Below are 22,120 nucleotides of genomic sequence, written 5' to 3'. Positions count from 1 at the left end.
TGAACTACCACATGGCACATGCTACTGAAGCAACTGGAAGAAACCGAATACGAATGATTTAAGAACAACAAAAAATCACACTTCTAACTAACTTACCAACAGAGAATCGGTTTTGTGCACGCACAACAGCAATTTTGACTGGGGGTTGTGTCGTTTTGCTTAGCCTCATTATTTCGTCTGATAAACACCTTTTTCACGATCATTACGACCAGCTCGTAAATCAAAATCCTGGAGAGAACTGAGTCAAACTAACTGCGATCTGCTTGGTCGGAGGGCAGATTCAGTTTTGCCCTTTCCATCGAGATATCAACTGCAACATACGCCCATGAATTTCAAATTAAATATGTGATCAATGAGTTTGATACCTTTTCGATTATTGAACCACTGCCGACACTCTTATCAGTTTTTACACATTTCATTTACATACATCAACTTCCATACTCAATACAAGGTGTATGTGTGAGAGTTTAATTTTTTCTAGAAATTCGAAGAATTTACTTTAATTTTTGCTATTTTGTGTTAAATCCTAAAAGATACGCGAAAGACATTAATTTTTGTTTCATTCAAATGTGAAACTACTATTTTAAATCTGTCTGGAATAGGATGAAAGAATGCCAGAACATTTGCTGCAAAGTACAATCGGCGAATGCTTGATACCGAACAGGTTTTAAGTAAAACCAGTTCTGGTTATCAGTTTATGACGAGTTATCTTAACAAATATCCTTCGAGCCTATGCTACTGACCCGATCGACGTCACTGTCCAGGTTGGAAAAATTGTCCCCAAACAAAAAACCCACCCACGTTATAATTCCACTTTGACTCACAGAATCTCCTTCCAGCCGTGTATGGAGCCCCAACGCTACATGAGCCCACCGTCCGAGGTGCATACTTGCTGGCATCATGTGAATCATCCTATTGACTGCTCCGGGGCGATCGTAATGCTGCTCGGCTCGTGGAAGGGGTTGACCGTATGGCACTGTTATTAAAATGCATCGCGAGCTACAGCCACGCGCAGCCACTGTGCAGCGTTTAACTGACACACCCCCTTAACGAATCGGCGCCTTAGGATAGAGAGACTGGAAGCTATGTAAATATTTAAACAATGAACTACCAGCCATTGTACGGGGCGAAGGGGGTTGATTTTTCAATTACGCCGAAGCGATATGATCAATGTTGGAATGGTTTGTTTGCTTTTTCCCTAGCAGCGGACATATTCTATCAAAAACGGTACTTATTGAAGTGATTTTTATGGCAATACAAATTAAAATAATTAAGCAAAGTCGATCTTATAAAAACGCGTAAAGCTTTTACGTAATACATCTCTTACTTAAGTGGAAACAATATGCATCTAGGTACGACTCATCAGTCGATCGAAGTTCGTTCACGTTCCCTTCGGCCATGGAATAATCCGCGGAGCTTGGGGTTGGCGCATGATGAAGAAATCACCGGATCTGCCGGGATCGCTAAATTACCTTTACCGGATGAGTCATGGCTGAGTCAGCCGTCGAATGTGTCATTTTTTTTCGGGCTTGATTCAATCACTTAATCCCTCATTGAAGATCCCATGAGACCTTTTTTCTAATAAGCCGAAATTGAGCAAATTAAATTATACACATTTTGTATGTGACACAATTGGAAATGATTGGAAAACGGTATAAAATATTTTTTTTTAATGTTTTATGTAAAAGAAGAAACAGAAGATGTTATCGTTTTTCAATTGAAACAAAAGTAGACAAAAATGTTTGTTAATCGTTTGAGCATGAATATTAAGTCAAAATTGAAACGCTATTATTTCATAGCAATATCATGTTTATCGCCAGCTCAAACCAAGAGGAAAACCGTTAAAAAACAAAAGTCATTGAGGAAACAATAAGTCAAACTCTAGCTGAGATGTTTATCATGCCTGTGTTAATTTTATCACCCCAAATACCAAACTGATGCATTCTATCATTTGGTATGCAACCAACGCATCTTAAACGTTCGCGCTGTGATAACGCGTAGCGAGAAGAATAATAAAACGACGACATTTCTTATTCAATACAACGAAAAACGGCCGGACTAGAAATTGCTAGGAGCCTTCAAACTCCTAATTCTGGTAATATTGCTATCCACCATCCTTGAACGATGAGGTTAACAGTTTACCGTTGAATTTAGCTCCCGTAATTGTTAGAAGCAATGGCAGCAGCATGTCCTTCAATTTCGTTAACTTTAATGGTTATGGAACTGAGTCGGATGCTCCTTTAACGACTGTTCGTAGTGGAATGCTTGAGGATGCCATGACTCCAGGTTGGTGCCTCATCGCAGTGTAATGGGCCTCGATCAGAGGGCTAGCAAAAGTTTTACTACTGGCCAGCATTTATTGGTCATTGTTTCCGCTTTATGCCGCACAGTTTTTACAACCTGCTTTTATGCAACCCTATCCCTACGAATGTTTTTGAATGCAAAGAGCATTTTCATCCTGTTTCAGTTGTTTGTCTTTTTGAGAAAGAATAGATAAGAGTAGCGGCGGTTAAGATTTAGAACCCGGATCAGATTCTTGAGTAAAGCCTTCCGCGGAGACTTTTTTCAAAATGGTTGTTTTCATCGACACTCGGCGACACACATAATCACACGAATGGGTTTCAGATAAAATAATTAAGAATGTGTATGAATCACATATACTGGAATTACTGGAATTATTATAGTAAATAAATTCAAATGGAAAAAATAGCAAATTTGACAAAAATACTCTAAATTATTTTGTAAATACGAAACTTGATCAAGTCTACATTCGACGCTGGTAAAATATTCTTCCGATGCAGTTAGTTCGCACGGCAGTCCGGTTGAGAATCACTGGATTACACACTCCACCTGAGCCGAAAAAATGATGCAAGCCAAGTTTTCGAAATATAGCGGCGAAAAATATAAAATGTACGAAAACAATGTGTACACACAATAAAAAATATTCAAAAACAAATGCTTGAATAAACTTTACCCATGTAAGTAAGTATAGTTATCTCTCCCATTTCTTTCGCTGTTAAATCCATTCCATCAAACAAACGACGACTAAGTTGAGAAAGTTTATTAATAGCTTTTAAAACACTTAAACTACGCTTTCAGAGTTTACGTAGGATAATAATGTCAATTATTGTTTTTTTTTTCTATACACTGTTTGAGATTGTTCGCCTCAGTTCGAAACAGGGAACGGTTTTCGTGGCTTCCCAAATCGATTACGCTTGCCATAGTAAAATGCTCGAAAATGTCGTTTAAAGGGCGGTAGGGCCTGATCTATCTGATGCAGATTCGCATCAACCGCTTCGACGGGAGGATCGTAGGCAGCCGGTGCGAGCTCGATATCATCCGAGGCGAACGGATTCACCGGCGTGCTGGGAACGCTCGTAGTCGCCATCGTCGTGGTCGTCGTCGTCGTAGCGTTGCCATTCTGTTCGCTTGCTTGCTCTTGGCGCTTCTTTAGCTTGTGCTTCTTACCATACCAATGCATGCTGAACATCTTCTCATCGGCCACGATCAGATTGCAAAGCTTGCAGTAGAACTTACCGGACGGCATGCGATACAACGACCAGTCCGTCTTGCGTGCCGGTCTCGACAGGCTCTTCAGGATCGTGTCACCCGGACGGAACGGAGTAGTGCGCACGGCCAAACCCTTCAGCCGGGCCTTCTTGAGGTGCTTGGCACCTTTCATGTGCATCAGCATTTCCGAGCGTGACGTAACGGACGTTTCGCAGATCAAACAAAACGTGCCCGAATCGTCAACGCAATCGAGCCCTTCCTTTTTCCGTATCTCCTGCTCCAACGTGGTAGTGGGGGCACTAGTCGTGATGGACGTATTCGGGCCACCCTCAGGAGGAGCCGTAACCACCACCTGTCCCGGAACAGCTACAGCTGGAGCACCAACAATCGTTGTCTCTACAACCGGAGGCACCACTGTCTTAGGTTCCTCTTCGTCACTTTCCACGTTGATCGTTAGAATTGGCTTAGGCTCGTTGAACGGTGTAACCGATATGACCAGTGTTGGCACCGCAGTGCTGACCTCCGGCACCGGTGTCGGTTGAGTAGTGACGCCATTTATCGACGAAGTGGGCACCGCATCCGCCAGCCAATTGACACCCGTCATCAATTCCGTCGGTGGAACGGGCGGGGGCTCCAGTAGACGACGCTTTGCTTTAATCTGCACCACCGGATGTGCAGGTCGTTTGTTAGCGCCATTTGGTACTGGGTCCGTTTGTTCGGTTACGATGTTACCGCTACGGGAAAAGAGAGTGATCAACGTAAGTATAACTGCTTACATAAAGAAGATATCAGTACCACATTAGGTCGACAGCATGATCCTGAGAAGATTTTCATTTTAATTTTTAGAAAAATCAAATACCTGGGCTCACACAACACACTCATGATATTGAAACTTCACCACAAGCCTCCTCAAACGTTCGAATAGAAAAGAGGCTTTCACTTGCAAAGTTAACCCATTACCATTCGTTGGGATATTACCGCCTGAAAGAAGCCACAGCAACGATGAACCGGCTAGGCGCAGAACTAATGGAGTATCTAACGGTGTGATACTGGAAAGAATATGGCGGCGAAATAAAACGAAGACGTTACTTCATATTCTTCCTAGCCTCGACAGACACTCGGCTCGGGGACAGTCGGCTGGAATTGGAACCACTTGTCGTACAAACGCATACCCTTCCACGGAGTAGAAGCTTACTGTCACAGAGTTTTTTTATAAGCTTCTGAAAAGTGGTTTGCTCTTTTCATCAGTTCAGTTGCGTATGCGTTTCTTTACCTCGTGATCAATTCATTTGACCAACGCGCGTTTTCGCTTTGAGCTTTCGTTTAATCGCACTGGCTGTTTTTCAACGCTCTTATTCAGTCGATTTATCGTAACCCGTAAATTGGGACTGGAAACGGCATTGGTTTATTCTATCACAAAGTGAAAAAACCACCTCACGAACGGGTTTAATCAACCTACTCTAAACAAACTAAAATTTGATCCTTATTTTCCATACTCCAATATCTGTATAAAACTCCGTATAAATCTTGCCTTAAATAAACAAGGTTTTGGACTTATTCTTCAATAATTTAAATAAACAAATTATTATTTTATCTATATATATTTTTCAATCTATTAATTATTTATTTTATATGTGGCAACTAGATTGTATCACTTCTACGCAAAACGATCCGGGACAATATTTTAAAAAATATTGGCAAATGAAATATTTCTAAGAATCGACCTCTTCCCTTACCATACCATAACAAATCATACAGCCACGCCAAAAAGGAAGCATGGCTATAACCTGATTAGTAAAATTACAATCGATTACTTCGAGTGTAACATTTAGAAAATATACCTCCTTTACTAAGGTTACGATAAATTCAAATCGAATAATAGTCCGCTGGCAACATACAGTTGAAACCGGAAAACGAAAGCCACAAATGCCGCTTCCTTTCGCTTCACCTTTCGTACCTAGTACCACTGCGTGCGTTTGCTACAAACCTTTTTTTTGGGAAATAGGAACAGTTTTTCAATTCCTTGTACACACAGTTGGTGTGCACTGTTTATGACAACATTTGCAGATGCACTCGTTAATGAACAACCAACGAACATAAAAATCTTCGCAGGACAAAGTGATAGATATTTAAAAGATAGAAGAAACAACAGCACGTAGACAGTACGATTGAGAAGGGAAAAAGAGACAGAGCTTGAGATGATCAAAGCGAATTCCATGCCGGAGCTGAGGGAAATATATGTAAGGGAACACAATTTCCATATTATACATGTTTTGGTTCGTTAGCTGAACCGTAGGGATGTTTTCGGACTGTGTGTCTCATTTGTCGTACAGACACGCCGGCGAATCGAAATTCACATAGGGTTAGTGGGCGAGACGGCAAACCGGTGGACAAACTAACCCAATGTTTCTCGACCAGCGATGATCCCTACCGATTGGCAGCGGTTTAGATGGAAATGGAACCCTCCCCTCCCACCCATTGCCCTGTGGTTGGTCTTTCCACGGAGATGATATTTCCCTTGCAATCCCCGATACTCACGAGCGTATCCATTTGCCTTCGGCGTTGTAGAACCCGTTGCCAGACGGAAGCTTCTTTCCGTTCACCACCATCCAGTGGCGTTTGCCAGTGTAGTGTTGATTGGCGTGCTGTATCGAGGTGAGGGGAAGATCGCACGCCTCACAGTGGTACACGGACTGACCGACGGCGGCAATCGCTTCGGTGGCCAGTTCCGGCTGACGCCGAACACGCACCGGCATCGGGGTACCCGTCGCCGCGCAGTACTCCTTTAACCATTGGTTAATTTTCTTCTCGTGCGCCTTCGACTGGTAGTGAATGTTGGCCGAAATGTGGGAGTTCATCCGCGTGCGGCACAGATCGCACTGAAACTCCATAAACAGTTTCTTCAAGTCAGCCGGCAGCATTGTTTCGTCATCTGGGTTGACTAAAGGAGACACAACACAAAAAGAATAAATAAATTCATCATCCATTAAACCCTATCGATTTCTACTTACCATACACAATCGTTTTCGTGTGCAATTCCGACTTCTTCTCATTGGAACGGATTTTGGATCGCGGTTCTCGGGGGCGCTTGCGGGTCTTCGCAAACGCGGATTGTTCGGCCAAAGCGTCCTGCCGCGTAGGCATCACACTGTAGCCGTTCATTTGACTAGCATTTGGTTCCACAGCAGCCATTACGGGCTGCTGCACCATCATCGGATTCGGTACGCCGTACGATTCACCCGACCAGGAGGCCACCGCATCGGTTGGAGGAAGCTGCTGGTGGTGTTGCTCATACTGCTGCAATTGGTACTGGTACTGGCTGTGACGCTCCAGATACTGCGAGTAGGCCATTTGCTGCTGCTCCACCGTTTGGGCATACTGTCTTTGCTGAATGTACTGCTGGTAGGCGGCATATTGCTGCTGGTACGCGGCGTATGCTTGTTGATAGTTCCTCCATTGCTCGACGGCCGTCGCAGCGGTAGCGTTCAACTCGGGGTCAATTTCCGGCGGTTTCGTCGGAGCCAATGGCTCGTCCTCGCGACTTTCCATCGACAACTTCTGCCAGCACCGGTGTGATCAAATAAAATTGATTAAACAAGCTGATTTTGAAATTAAAAAATCGATCTCGTACGCACAAGCCCTTTAAACGCTCGAGAAATGTTTTGGTTTTCCAAGTTTGACATTGGCAAAAACAAAAAGCCGAAGTCAAGCATGTTTGAACATCAAACCAGCTTCAACCTGACGGATTCAACCACAGTTTTCTTTTGACCAATAGCATTCTTTATTTTCTCAAAAACTAGAAAAGACAGAATAATATTACCTGAGACATTATTGTGCGTCATAAAAATGCCTTTCATTTGAAGGATCATTCATCAAAATCGGTTCAGTAGGTAAAAAGTTATTAATCAATTGCAATCCGTTAAATGCCAACCAAGGTTTCTGTACGATTAAGTTCCCCCTAAACTAAGGGGACCGAAACCCCTTTTTTAAACACAGTTGTTCATTTTAAACATATTTTTCATTCAAGAGGTCTATTATCAAGTCAGTTTAGGTACAAAAAAGTTGGCTGATATCAACAAATTGCTTAATTCAGCCATTATTTCTAATTGCTACCAAGGTTCTTGAATCTTGTTTTGATTGGTGATCTGTCAAAAACATAGGCGAGGGCGAGAAGAAGGGAAATCCCCGCCGCTAGCGGACTGTCAATCTGCAAACAAAGACGATGCACTCGCCGTCGTGTCGATTGTGTAAAGGTGCATTTCAGTATGGAGTTTGCCGTCGTTTGTAAATCTCAGACGGCTTTACACTAGGTGGTGTACAGAAAAGATTGTGGCCTCAAGCAGTTGATACCAAGCACAGGCTCTCAGCACCTATCCAGTGCTATCAGTTTTCAGTGGTCACCTGAGGTGAAATGCATTGACAGGCAGGAGTGATTCGCTGCGTTTCAATTGCAGATTGACAGGAAAAGTGCACTGCTCTGTGGGAGGGAGGTTTTCCATCGCCTTCTCAAAAGCTGTTCCATCGTTTTGGGTCGTCCATCAAACCGGTCTCCCGTCGTGGACCGGAGCTTCTTTCGTGTCGTGTGTTTCTCAGCGTATCAGTTCGGATAGTAGTTCCAGTCCCGCCGTAAAGGGTTTCGGAACAGTTGCACTGTGAGCCACGGGTAGAACGCATCGATCTTTCCCACCCACTCCTGTTTTCCCCCAATTCATCCCTCAGCACACCCGCTCCCAAAAGTGGTCGGTTCGACGTGTGACACTTGAAACATACTAGTGATACCCGGCCGAATGAACCGTACCCGGTACCGTGGCCGGATGCAGAACACACCACACCGTCTACGAGTCCAAACGCCCGTGCCAAGGCCCGTACCGGCCATCGAAACCTCCGTGCACATCGAGTGAGACAAATCTTGCCGGAAGATTGCAACGCTAGCCCCGTATCGATTAAGTCGCTGCCGCAACAATGTCCAGTCGCGTCCGGAAGCATAACGAGCCCATGAAGGCGTTCGTGCCAGTCAGCTCCCTTCTGCTGCGTGGTACCGGGTCGATCCACTGCTCCGGTGGAAGCGGAACAAACACGGGGCAGCAAACGGGCAGCCCTATCGGATTCAATAGTAACGCCGGTGGCAGCTCATACCCCTCGGGAGGCAAATCCCTGTCGGCAACTCTATCTCCGCCCGTGCGCTACATCTCGCCGGAGCATGCCATTTGCGGTAATCGGAGTCCTGGGGCACTAGCGTGCAAAGGTAATTGTAACCAGATAAACTTAACACCCTATTGGTGACATTGAAATCCGGTGGGACTTTTCCAAGCATGGATAAAGTTCCCAATCTAGACAATTCTTTTTTTTTTTTATTTTAGTTGTTCTAAGATTTACTGTTCCCACCTACCTTGCCTAAAATCTCTTTGATGGTTTCGTAAACGCACCTTTCTCCGATGTTCACAAACGCATTTTCCTCCAACACGACATCCCATTTTCGCATCGCACCGACATCAAGCGTAGTAGAAATCTGTCGAAGTTCCGTAAACGACTTGACTCCTTTCATTTTCACTTACATCCTCTCGGGATAAAACATCGTTGTTACGTTGTTTAACTGCTATAGATTCCCCTGTACCCGTACCGTACCTGCATGCATTTAGAATTCATAGTACTGGGATATTTACTTTTGCTGGTCCAGTGAGCCCCAGGAATAGCCCAAAATAATCGGTATCCTTGAATCGCAGGAAACGTTGCGTTCAGTTTATGTAGAATGAGAAAAAAAAACTATACCAATCATGTGCCATAACAATAAGCTAGGCAACCGTTTGCTAATTTTAGAATAAAGCTAGAATTGCAATGGTTTCCCGAAAAGCTCTTGCCCGTCGAACAGAACGAACTATGGCACAAAGCAATAGACTCACACGAATACTTTCGTAAGGGCAGGTTTTAGCAACATCTTTTCGAATAAGTTGAGGCTTGTCAAAGAAATACTTTTAGTTTACCAGCTATCGTATCGAACCGGTTCCGATCCGCGGGGGGGTTTCTATCGCTCTCATTAGCTTTCCTTTTCATTCAACTTCATCCCATACCACAAGTCGCGCCTGCTGCGATTGAACAGGCGCTGCTACTACGACAAAGATGGCTACGACGCGCGCGTAGCGCTCTGCCGACCGGATGTCCTTTTCTTGCGCCCACAAACGCCCGAAAGGACGCTTCGCTTCGGCTTCGAACACACAGAGTGTTATTTATCAATGAACGTACGGCGTACTTCTCCGCCCCGGCAGAAGCGCAGCGAATAGTATCGAGCTCTCCCGTCGGTGCTTAGGCACGGTGTTCTAGGGCATGTGCCCGGTCTCTTCTCTTCGGCCGGGCCTCCGCTTGGCATCGTTGTGGTTGTGACAGGAAATTGTATATTTTCGAAAACCGTTCAACCGCTTCGTTCAGTACCCGGGCACCACCAACTCCTCGATTCGGCGGGCTCCAGGTTGATGTTCGTGATGGTAGTGATGGCCACATTCGGGGACACTTTGCGCTGGTGCGTAGGTGTTTTTACCGTAGAAAATTTATAACGCCGTAGAAAATTTTATTTTATAAATTTTTTAAGTCAAACCAGTTATAATGAAATGGCTCAAAACCGAGACACAAATGTTCTCTCACTCGATGGTAATCTGCTTTCCTACTTTCAGGAAACATTGTTCGAAATAGCCGAAGTTGAGCTCCTGGAAACCAAAGTCAACCTTTATGAGGATTCTTCCCATCCCGAAGCGAAATGAATGTCAAAATTTTACAGTAGGTTGTACAATTATTTGAATAATGGAAATGTATGAAACGCACGTCCGTAAATCGACATTGAAATACTTCATCAGGGTGAAAGAAAGAGCCGCATGTCTCCGGGCTGGTACGGCCGGTATCATGTTGAACGACCCGACCGAAAGGGAGACAGAATGCCCGAGAAGCAACGACTAGCAAGCCTCTTGCCCAAGCAGCACTCATTCAATCCGCGCACAAAATAGTGTCCTTGATCTTCAAAACTAAAAGCACGCGTACGTCCACGATGGCCATGATAAAGGCTCTCAGGATATGGACGCTCTCGCTTTCTTTTTCTCTCTCGCTCCTCCTTTGGGTAGTACCCTCCCTCCGTGTTATCATCTACGGGTACAAACACACGCGCACACACCGGTACGGCACATCCTTTTCGTCCTGGTTTGTTTGTTTGTAGAGTACCACACAACCGTAACGGTATGTCCTGGTGGTATATGTGGATGCTATGTACCCCGGGATATGGTTTCCGATGCCGATTAAACAGCACAATCATGTGCGATACGATGGTGGCTGTGGTCCTGTAGCATCATCTCTCGGTAGACGTGGAATGGCTGCTCCTAAACGAAACGAAACGGGCAAAAATGACACACGTGAGGGTGCATTTTGTTGTCACTCCCGATGCACCGGCTGTGGTGAATGGATGCACGTCAATGCAATGGGTCGGCCACGTCCTCCCTCCCCCACCAGCATATAGTGTAAGCCGGTAGCGGTTCCACTACCACAACACCGAATGCAAGCCCGGTATGTGTGTACCATTACTTGTACGCTCCTACAACACGCGGGTCGTCCCGACCGGTAATCGATTGGATTCCGGTTCCTGTTTTTCCCTTGAACCAACCAGAGGGCGATAGAGTTATTTTTGCGCGTAGTAATATCCTTTCGCTTGGGTGGAATGGGCAGCATACACACCATCACATGCAGCGCCATGGTTTACGCATGCATACCATTAGCACAGTTTATCGTTCAAAAGAACCTGTGGAAAGCGATTGCAAAACGCCATCGCCTGCCATCCCGCCTGCATGCATGTAATGCAACCGGAAGGGGGCGGGAGCGTTCGTTTAGGGGTTCAAAGAGGTTCGTGAAGCTAGCGGACTGGTAAAGTGGTAAAATAAATAATCCTCCCTTCCGTACTTCACGGTGCACAGAGGGTGGGATGGCTCTGTAGGCGTGTGTCTGTGCACGATAGGAACGGTAGATTAGTTTGAAGGACGAGAAACATTGCTCAAGCATATTTTTAGCATCATTGCCCCTAATGATGGATTATAGATTGTGCTGGGGTGGGTAATCATGCCTGGTGGTTTTATAAAACATGTGCAATGAGCATTTATGGAAAATATTTTTAAAATGGATGTCTACCCTCAACAACATGCCTTTGTGTGGTCAAATGGTTTCGTCGATAAATCGTACAAGTAAGAAGATCTGCGTTTCAGTAACAAATTGTCATGAAATTACGCTTATTTCCTTCAATTTTTACTACATTGTGTACCTTTTCCACCCCTTTATTGCCCAATGAAACCTGCCTCTCGATAATATGCACATAATGAAAGTTGCCCTAACACGTTCCTTATCGCATCATTCAAAAATGAATGACCATTTTTCTAAAGGTTCTTATACAAACTTTGGTTTTAGTAGCTTCTTGAAGAATTATATCACTATTCGATGGTTATTCCTTATAGGAAGTAAAAACTCTAACTTTCTGTGACATTTTATGCTCCTTCGTCGATTAGTTCCATAAGAAACCAGTTGACCAGGAAATGGGACGTGTTAAGTAATTACCCTTCTATAGTACCCTTGTTCTATTTGTACATTTTTAACATTACTTACTTCTTCTTGTACTTGTGAAATTACAGGAAATCTTGTATTTTTGGGTCGGACAATGGCATAAACAAACTCGATGTTTACAACCATTCAACAACATGATTCTATTACAAATCTACTTTACTAGACATCCCTCAATACGAATAATGTTGCTCGTTTCGGTTTTAGGGAAATTCCCCAACATCAATGAGGGATGCATCAGACGCACGGCATCACTCGATGCACTTTACCTGCGGCCAACGCCGGCCTGGAGCCTTATCACGCCGACGCTACTGCAGCTGGACAAGGCAACACAAACGGAGGACTCGTTCCTCGAGCGATCGCGAGGCGGTACGACGATGCTGACCGGATCGACCGCGCAAACGCCGCACGATGCGATTCCCGCCTGTTCGTCCAACTCGTCGTCGCCGGTGATCACGCGGACCGACGTAACGACACCGACTGATGTGAAGATGGAGAAAGTGATAAGACAAAGACTGCAGCGTACACACCGCGGCGAACATTCCGTTAGCTCCCAGACGCTTAGCCCCAACCACGGTAATGGATGGCTCCCGGGGAGGCATCGGGGAAGAAGCGAGTTTATAGTATTTTTTTTCCTTTTTTTTACACAGCTAAAGCAAGCCCAGTGTCGATACCACCACGTACCTGTCCACCCGTACACATACGGCCAATGCGCAACTCCGTCGAAGGCTTGAATCAAGAGATCGAAAAGTTGGTTCTGTTTCCGGGCCAACAGCACAGCTGCCGGTCTGAGCTGGAAATGGTACGCAGCAGGTTTTGGAATCGTGTGTGGTAACAAGTATTTCTAAATTAATGCTATTGCCCCTTCCCCGTTTAGTACTCACGGGGAACACCGGAAGGACATCGGGCACCGTTGGCGGACCTTTTCCACGCGTCCGGCACCGTTTCGCTGGTGAGCGGACAAGGTGACACCCGGTCGGTCAACACGCAAACGCCGCTGGGCGACACGCTTTCGTCGGACGACGGCAGCCAAAGCACCTCGCCGGACGAGGGCGCCGTGACGACGAGTGCATCGCCTAGGATCAACAAATTCCTTGCCCGTGAACCTCCAGATGGTTGTGAAAAGGTAACGTTCACTTGGAAGGTTTTATTTTACCGTCTAACCGATTCCTTTTTCCCGCTGTAGGTTAACCTTAAACTCACTGAAGCCGATACCAGTACAAATACGGCATGCTTCAAACCGTGCACCACCGCATTCCAGCTGAAGCCATCGCTAGGCTCCGCATTCCAGCCGCTGCAACCCTTGCCGACGCTCATAACTACTCCGGAAGACGACGGTGATGATGGTGGTGCGGCTGCTACCACCGCCGATGCTCCGGAATCGACGGAAGCAGCAGAAACATCCGCTACGGAGTAGGGGAAACATGAAAACTTACCCGGGCTAAGCCCATAGTATGACTTGCTCGTGAAAGCAGGCGATTTGTGTTGAATTATTTCTCTTCGATTTTGATTGCTGTTGCCATTTTGTTACTTATCAAACTTCATATATATATATATATATATATATATATAAAGACTCTCTAAAAAATGTCGTGAGGTAACATGATCTTTGTCTTTTCTTTTTTTTCATACATTCATTCATTGGAACAATTGTCTAATTTACGATTGTTTAAAACACTTTTTACATTTGTTGGGCTCAATACCCTCATTTTACTTTTTATATTAATATTGACGATCTTCTGCCAATTGATTTAAGGCACTTTGAGGTAGAAAAAGTAGTTATAAACTACACGGATGAGAGAGAGAGAAATATATAGAAGGGAGAAAGCAAGAAAAAGATACGCATGTGAATAGTATACAAACATTTTGTATGGCATTTTTGAACGGAAAGCATCAAATGTGTTTCGGTTTACCTATAAACCGAAGTGGAAGTAAAGCAAGACCAGCAACACAGCGAGTCATTTGTATTTTTCAACCAACAAAAGCAAAGACAATTCAAATGGAGCAACAGAAAGTGGAAATAGAACTACGGATACGTAGTGCATTCCCGAAAACATACTGCAACTGTAAAATACATGCATGAAATCCGTAATAAATACATCTAAGAATGGGCAGAAATTGAAAAGCAGGTGGCCAAATCGAAGCGAAAAGCACCACGGAACGGTTGGAAGCCAGCAGAGAGTGAACATTCACACGTCATGTCAATAAGCAAACAAGCAAACGAACTCATGAAGCATTTTTTGGAAGGCATTTTTTCTATTCGAAAGTACATACCCATTACGCACACAACCACACACGTACCGAACGTTGCGTTCGGCAACACTCAGAAACAATAATCCTATTATACTACTGCAGCATCAAAGTAAAACGAGAAAACAAGCATCAAACAGTATCCGCGGATAACAGTTAACAGACGCCATTAGTAGATGATGATTTAAAAACGAAACCATCAAACCAGAGGCTACCGGTCAGCGAAGCGGATTCCGGATGGAGGCGATATGATACTGTTGATGAAGTATTTAGTTCATATAAATTCCCAGCGACAAATCTCCAGTACAATTATAAACTACAATTTGTTTTGTGCCAGCATTCCAGCAGCACTGTTTTATTTTATGTCCGCTGCGATCTTTTTTTTTATCTCCTTTGTGAATTGAAAATGTGGTCAATGATAGGCGAGCAATGCACATCCCGCCGTGCTGTGCCATGTACGTAACATTTCATTTGCATTGGATTCTCAATGTTACACTAACACCTAGGGCAATAGAACACTAAACGTAAGGCGATGCGAAAATAAACTGCACATAAAATCGCAGTACTTTGACATCCTCCTTTTCGGTAACAGATTCATACACAACTCATCTACGGAACAGAATGAAATATAATAAACCAAAAGTGAATTTCTTTTCCAAGATATATGAAAAAATTTGCTAAGAAATAAATTAAAAGCTGGATCATTTTTTTTTTTCTTATATAGAGAGTCAATACAGTCAGAAATAGCAGCTTTCTCTTATATAAGTATCCAGTATAATTTGTTGAAATTCACAAAGTTTTCAGCAAGGAAATCTGGCAACATTTTTCCTTTTTTTTTTGTTAACATCAATTTTCTGGTAAGCGTATATTGATCCCACGTGTAACCCGGGGTTTCAAATAACTCGTGCATAAGTTTTATAACATTAGATTTAACGTTTTATTTCGTATGTTTTCCGTTAATCCGTTAAACTCATACTTTACAACAGGCGAGGTCGACTAATGCCATCAAATACGGAATGTGGTGTTAGCAGCGGTAACAGTTCTACAACTCCCAAATAAATAATGTACAAATAAATCGTCTTAAGGATTTACGTTAAGGAGCGCTCGAACAGCCTATGACGCAAAACGAAGTCGTTTCCCTCGATCAACATCAACGCCACGAAAGGCAGAGGAAATAAATGCGATAATTGAACATAGGACAGCTCGAGCCTCGAGCAGGCTTAAAAGATCCGTGCACGTAGCCAAATCATAAAAGGGTCTGAAAAGGTCACCAGAAACAAGGCTATGCTAACCAAATGACCACTACAAAGTATCGTAATAACTGATACCGATTAAAAATCCAAGAAAAAGCACCTGTGTGTTGCTACTAAGACCTGCGCATTACGATATTATTGCATAGCTTGGTTTTTTCTTTTGTATTTTATGTTAGTTTTCAATTTTTATTATATATTATTACTGTTTGTCTGCTTGATTCCGTTGTGATTTTATATAGTTTAATCGCTTGTAAATCTTAGCCCACGTAAGGTAGTTGCCTTCAAAGAATGTTTATCTTTTCTATCCAATGTTTTCCCAAAAAGCTATTAAACGTTTATGTTTGCAGAATCGAGTGTGTTTTATTTTTGTTTCTCATGTGTTTTGAACTGATTTCATTACTGAATTACATTTTTTTCTCAGCTATAGCTTTCTATCGATCATAGAGCTTACTAATAATAAAACGAAACAAAATAAGATAATATTGTTTAACACCATACTGCACGCAAACGATAATCGATGGGCGCAACTGTTAGGAACGAGTTCTTTGGGTGTATTTCGGTATACAGTTTGGACTTTAGAGCTTCTCGATGTTGCGTTTGATATCGATGTATTCTCCGCTGATAAACTCTCGTTGGCATTTTTAGATATGAAAGAAAATTAAAACAAGAATACACGAAATTACTTGACACATTTTCGGCGCAAGCGATGTTAATGCTATCTCTAGATGATCGATTTTAATCTCCACATTTTATTCAAATACCTGTTCGCCACGCATGACCGAGCGTTTAACCATCGACGGGAAGAACTGGTTAGCGAAGCAAAACAACAATTTATTACACGAAAACTCGAAATTAGCAACGGAAAGATCAGTGACTGTTCTACACTTGTTCGATACGACTGCAAAAAGGAATAATATTGCGAAAATGAAATACATTATTTAGAATAGGTTATCAACAGTCGAATATAAGTGAAACAAAGAGAACAAACAGAAAGATATTTATTATATATTTTTGTTAACATACTTGATTGGCGAAACCGATGTGTGAGATGAAATTGTTATTTATATCCCGACTAGAGTAAAACGAGTAAAAAAAGTAAATTAAACGAAAAACTAGTTACATATTTGGGCGACCACTAAAATCAACCATTTTGGCATTCCTGAACGAAGCCCCCCTCCCTGTTGATTTTGGAATAATGTTCAAGCATTACTTTTACTGCCTGATAGTGGCGGGAAGACATGAGCGATTGCTTCGGTCAGTATTCAAAATTAATTTAAATAGTTTAGCACGAACATTATCCGTAGAACGGTAGGTATACGGCGAAATCGTACTGACATTCAAGCATAAACTGTACTGGAAATGTGGATTGAATCAGACAGACTCGTCTCCAAACCTTTTTGACTGCACTGGTCTGAAGCTCGATGTTTTGTTCCGGTGGTAGCATATAGTCCTGATAGTACGCACTCTTAAACTCGGTCATATATTTTCGTTAAATACATGAATCAACGGAACCATGTTACAGAACCTTGTCGCAACTTGCACTGAACGATCGATATGAAAGGCTCGCAAAAAAAGTAAGTGGTGAAAACGCATAATGAAGCAAATATATTTTGGATACGAAACACAAAACGGAAAAAGAAACGATATCAAATTATAGATAACAAAGAAAATACACAAAAAATGCTAAGCATACAAACGACTGGAGCAAAACAAACAAAACGGTAGTAAAAAGAGTAAAACCATTCAAAACCAAAAAAAGTGTGTCGTGACTTCGGTACCGATAGAGTCATCACAAACAAGGTAGTAAAATTATAATGAAACAGAAAACATGTGCCTCGCCTTTGGCTATTTTGTAAAAAAGAAACGGTAAAAAGGGAATAGAAGAAGAGTAAAACACACTTGGAAAACTTTGCAGAATCTTAATGACACAATCAACCAACCCAAGACGTCGCGCCGTCAGGCATGCTCTATACATACAAACCACAAACGAGCATCCGCATTGCATATACTAAACGTGGAAAGATCTTTAATTCAAATAATTGCAAGTGCAGTATAGTGAACATAAACAAAATATACGTAGTAAAAAAAAAACACGAGAGTTAGTTTAGAAAAACACTGTTTCGGAGCTTTAAATTAATAAAAAGAATATTAACAAACGAAAACGTTCATGTTCGAAAAACAAAATTCAGAGAAAAAAGAGTATATTACGAATATTAAAATAACGTGTATGGCGACACAATTACATGCGAATTAAGCAAAACATCGAGCACAGACTAGGGCAGTTTAATGGCAGTTACGGAAAGCAGTTGATTAAAATCAAATAACCCGCTGGAAAACAAAAAAAAACAAAAAGGTAAACTATGGCTGAGAGCGTGAGACTGGCTTAGGAAAGTACCACGTTGTACTTTCCAAACATGGAACTGAACCTTTGAACTGATAATTCTGATGAAACAAGCTAGAGCAAGGCTATGTATGGCCAGACCCATTTTATTTGACACACGATCATTGTCACTTGTAGACGCTGGAAAAACTAGAAAAAAAAAATCCTTATTACACAATACAACATACCAACTGTCATTTAACAGGTTGTGGTGCGATAGTTTAGTAACGAATTGTTCGTTCACTGCAACAAATAAACCGTGTGAATCGTTACCGATTCGATGTTTCCATCCGAAATAATTGAAACGAAAACTTTGGAGCATTATTAATCGAAGCGAAACTGAAGCAAAACATTAGTGAAAATATAATTATTTTCCTACCACAGACGACGGAATTATTCGTTTACAGACATTCACGCATTATTATGCTGAGATTCAGCATTGAAAAAAACGGGAAAAGCGTCGCCCTGTTGGAAGCTCGAGTGTATGGAAGCGTGTCAGACCGAGATTTCTTTCGAGATCGAGACATCAAATGCTCATGTAACACAAGATATATTTTATAAGCATCTTCAAGCAAACGCTGTATTTACGATGGTACCGACATATCTAAAAAAATTAATGCAAAGAATGAACCACATACCCAATGCGAAACAATATACATAAAAACACTCTAGAACTGTTGTTGGCGCAAACGCAATGGACTAAAAAGCATCGATCTGTCGAGGAAAGGACAACGCTTTCACGATCTGCGAAACGTCGAAATACATATATTTTGCTCATCATATTTATTTCAAATGGAATGTGTAAAATGGTAGAAAACAAGTCTGTGAGAATATGACTGATACATGGAAAAGGGCAAAAGAACAGCACACTGTCCACAGTCGACGCATATTATTGGCAAGCAAGCAAAGTTTGGCATCTGGGGGGTAGGGATCGGTTCGAGAGTTAAATACCAGTTATTGCCAATAGCCAGAGTGAATCCTGTGGATAAACATACAATAAGCACACAAGCAGGTGTAGGACAGCAAGAAAATATATAATAATAATAGAAGAAACAGGCTGGTTCGAAAAGAAATAATAAAACGAATGCAAAATACATACAAAACAGTAAGCGACATAAGTGAAATAAATCTGTGCTACAACAACAAAAAATGTAACCATGTAAACAACATCAAACAAAAGAAACATTTGCAAATGGTAAAATAAAGCTGTAATAATCAATCATCGAAGAGGATTCACTTATGCAACGTATGTTTATAATAACATCCCGATTTTGTTAAACTTAAAAAAACCTTCTTGTGATCATTGCTTTGAAGACGCAACTTCGCGAGCAGGAATGACGCCTCGCCCTCTCATTTATGGATTTCTCCTTCATAACAACATCGAATCATCGATCGTTCGATCGTCGATTGGAAATCAACATTCTTGCCATTCAATCTCCGAACTCCACGCTCCATTCCTGGAATTGATATGCTGGAACCGTAGGTGAAACCAACCAACTAACGAAACGTAGCTAATTGAAGACATCAATCTAGCGAACAAGAAACTTCAAACATCTGACCGAAGATCACCGCCATTCGATCAAATGATGAGGCGTAAAAACCAGTGCAGGCCTTTCGCGGACGATGGGGCGGTACGGGCGGTATTGTGCAGGACTGGGCCGATATCAACCAATTGAACTTACGAGCATCGTATGGTTTTATGTGAAGCGATTCAGTGGGCCAGTGGAGCATTTCACCTGGAAATCCTTGTCTATCGTTACTTGTGTTTTTGGACAATGGGAAAATAAGGGAAACCAAATCAGTCATCATCAAAAGCAAAGGTGTTGGACGATTGACAGATTAAGTGACCACACGAAGGTTCAAATAAATTAGCCATTCCCAATTTAATCAATTCATTGGTTGGAGATGGCTATTTCTTTCTAAATAATAAACATTTTCAAAATAACAAAAAGACTATTGAAGAAATGCATGTTTCTTTTGTAAACTTTATGTGAGATGTGTAAGATTTTCTCATAAGAAATCTTCTTGACAAAAATAATGTTCAACTTCCACTGAGGGTCATAATGCTCCTATATCCATCGTTTGTCATATTTGCCTGTTAAGACTTTCTGTAGTTTTTATGTTTATCATTTCATCTGTCTTCACGCGTCGTGTGTGTTTGCTCGCCTCGTATTTTACTAAAATGTTCTATTTTATACTTGAAATTATTTCGTGCTATAAGTCTGCTCCAGTTGATTTTGATACATTTTTATTAGTTAAACTTAACTTTACGAAAGATAAAATTGAGTTTAGTTTATAGTATTTACAGCTAGCTAGAACATTATTCATGCATCGACAATTAAATATTAAAATGTCAATTATCAAACAATCTCTACAAGAAACTATCCTGTAGTTATGCAAGATCCCACTTGATGAAACACTGCATCAAATATAAAACCATCTCACATTCATTCAAATGGTTTAATTGTAGTTAAAGTCGTTAGTCTTCAGGGGAATCTTCTGCCAGTGCGAGAATCGATCGCCAATGCGGTTCCCAGCGAAGCGTCCGAATGTCTACCATGCTCATCTCGACTCGAGTAGCACGTGTATTGGCGTGCCTCATCGCTGACGATGAAGTCACCCACACGCCCACAGGGCCCACAGCACACATTCGGCATTCCTTTGGCCGTTGCAATCGGACGATCAATCGATCACGGTTGGCGACTTCAATTGGCAGTGGTCCAGTGGTGCGGAGGTGGGAAAACGTGGCGACGGGACCAACATCGCCGACAGTATGTCTCCCGTGACCAGCCAGCGACGGTGCACAATCTTGGCCGATGCTGGCACGGACTGTCGGCCATCAAGCCGCTAGAACCGCGCACGTACACTCTATCGTCTGCGTGGCTTGTGCTTTTTTTTATTCTGGCCTTCCCGTACTTTTTCCCTGTTCCCGCCGTTCCAATCGAATCAATTGGTTGGTAGTTCCGAGTCGGAACAGGCAGGGTAGGGTGGCCGGGTGGCCGATAGTCCGGCCAGCTAGTTTCCCGCCAAGATTCTGGCCGGCCGGCGGGTTTGTAAAGGGCACCTTTATGCTGTTCGGCGCATACGGGTCAACGCGATCAAGTTCATGGGAGATCGCGAGCATTACTTGATCTTTCTTAATTGGCTGCCCTGCCGCAACGCATCGTACGCTGGCTGCATCTCCGCGCACCATTGACGTCCATACTCCCGGCCAACCCCTGCCAGGGCGAGCCCTTTCGATACTTCCCAAACAACCGACGCTGACGTTAAAGTGATCGTACGATCGATGTTTGTCCAATGGGAAGCCAGATACGGAAACGTTCGACCGATTTCACCATCCAATTGGGACTGGAAGATATTTACGTTTCCCCAAAAACAAAATCTTCCAAATCCGCTCTAAACGACGAGATCAAAAGACAACAGGCTTTGGAAGGTACATACGCAGGATTCTTTACGGTTGCATAATCCTCCAGTAATCTAGATCTTTAAAGCGATCCTACATCGCTAACTTGTTTACTCCTGATCGCAATTCAAGCAAAACAAATCGCGCAGCAAGACCACCCCACAGTCGCCCCGGGATGACGCAAGGATGTCAACAACGACTTGACTTCGTAGTAACGACGACGACACACCTCCATTATCAGCTTCCGGAGGCCAGGCGACTGTTGACACACAAAGGGAATGTACGACTGCATTTAATTGCTGTGTTTTCCCAATGTTTCTGTTTTTTTTGCGTTCTTTGTGGTTGAAACAAAAGTAGCTCAAATTGCGCGACCTTTTTCTGAAGCTTAACTTCCACACTGAACCCTCTTTGTCCTTGGGTTATTTACCTAAAAAGGGGCTCGAAGGTTACCATAAGGCAAGATAGGGCAGTATGTACTCTTTGGGCGAAAAATTTTCTCATTTCGATCGTTTTACTAACATAAATATCAAAATAAGATTTAAAAAATCAAAACGATATTTAAACCAAGATTTGCAGTATCACTCTTTTTCAAGCATCATTGAAAATTGTGGAGCAATTAATAATTACTCAACTATTGATGCTGATGTTGTTTTCGTATTTTATTAGTAACTACGCTTAAAGTTGCTTTCAATACGTAATGAAAATTCATTTTGCTGTTACATATTTTCATTATCATTTTAAACT

At 42.5% G+C, this 22,120-nt stretch overlaps 2 protein-coding genes across 2 annotated transcripts; one reads left to right on the top strand and one right to left on the bottom strand.

Annotated features, from left to right (window-relative positions):
- Nucleotides 1–3,071: 3,071 nt before the first annotated feature.
- Nucleotides 3,072–7,108, bottom strand: LOC131271538 (uncharacterized). Its single transcript, XM_058272998.1, has 3 exons — nucleotides 6,522–7,108; nucleotides 6,049–6,451; nucleotides 3,072–4,244 (listed from the first exon to the last, which is right to left on the bottom strand). Exons 1-3 carry the CDS (start codon nucleotides 7,057–7,059, stop codon nucleotides 3,167–3,169), a joined length of 2,019 nt encoding a protein of 672 aa, XP_058128981.1. The 5' UTR covers nucleotides 7,060–7,108; the 3' UTR covers nucleotides 3,072–3,166.
- A 633-nt stretch (nucleotides 7,109–7,741) lies between these two features.
- On the top strand, nucleotides 7,742–13,623 carry LOC131271543 (protein FAM117B-like). Its single transcript, XM_058273003.1, has 5 exons — nucleotides 7,742–8,755; nucleotides 12,298–12,666; nucleotides 12,741–12,892; nucleotides 12,968–13,216; nucleotides 13,277–13,623. Exons 1-5 carry the CDS (start codon nucleotides 8,473–8,475, stop codon nucleotides 13,505–13,507), a joined length of 1,284 nt encoding a protein of 427 aa, XP_058128986.1. The 5' UTR covers nucleotides 7,742–8,472; the 3' UTR covers nucleotides 13,508–13,623.
- The last annotated feature ends 8,497 nt before the right edge of the window (nucleotides 13,624–22,120 follow it).

This window comes from Anopheles coustani, chromosome 3 (genome assembly GCF_943734705.1).
Source record: "Anopheles coustani chromosome 3, idAnoCousDA_361_x.2, whole genome shotgun sequence".
Taxonomy (NCBI): domain Eukaryota; kingdom Metazoa; phylum Arthropoda; class Insecta; order Diptera; family Culicidae; genus Anopheles; species Anopheles coustani.
This window is presented reverse-complemented; position numbering and strand designations above follow the sequence as displayed.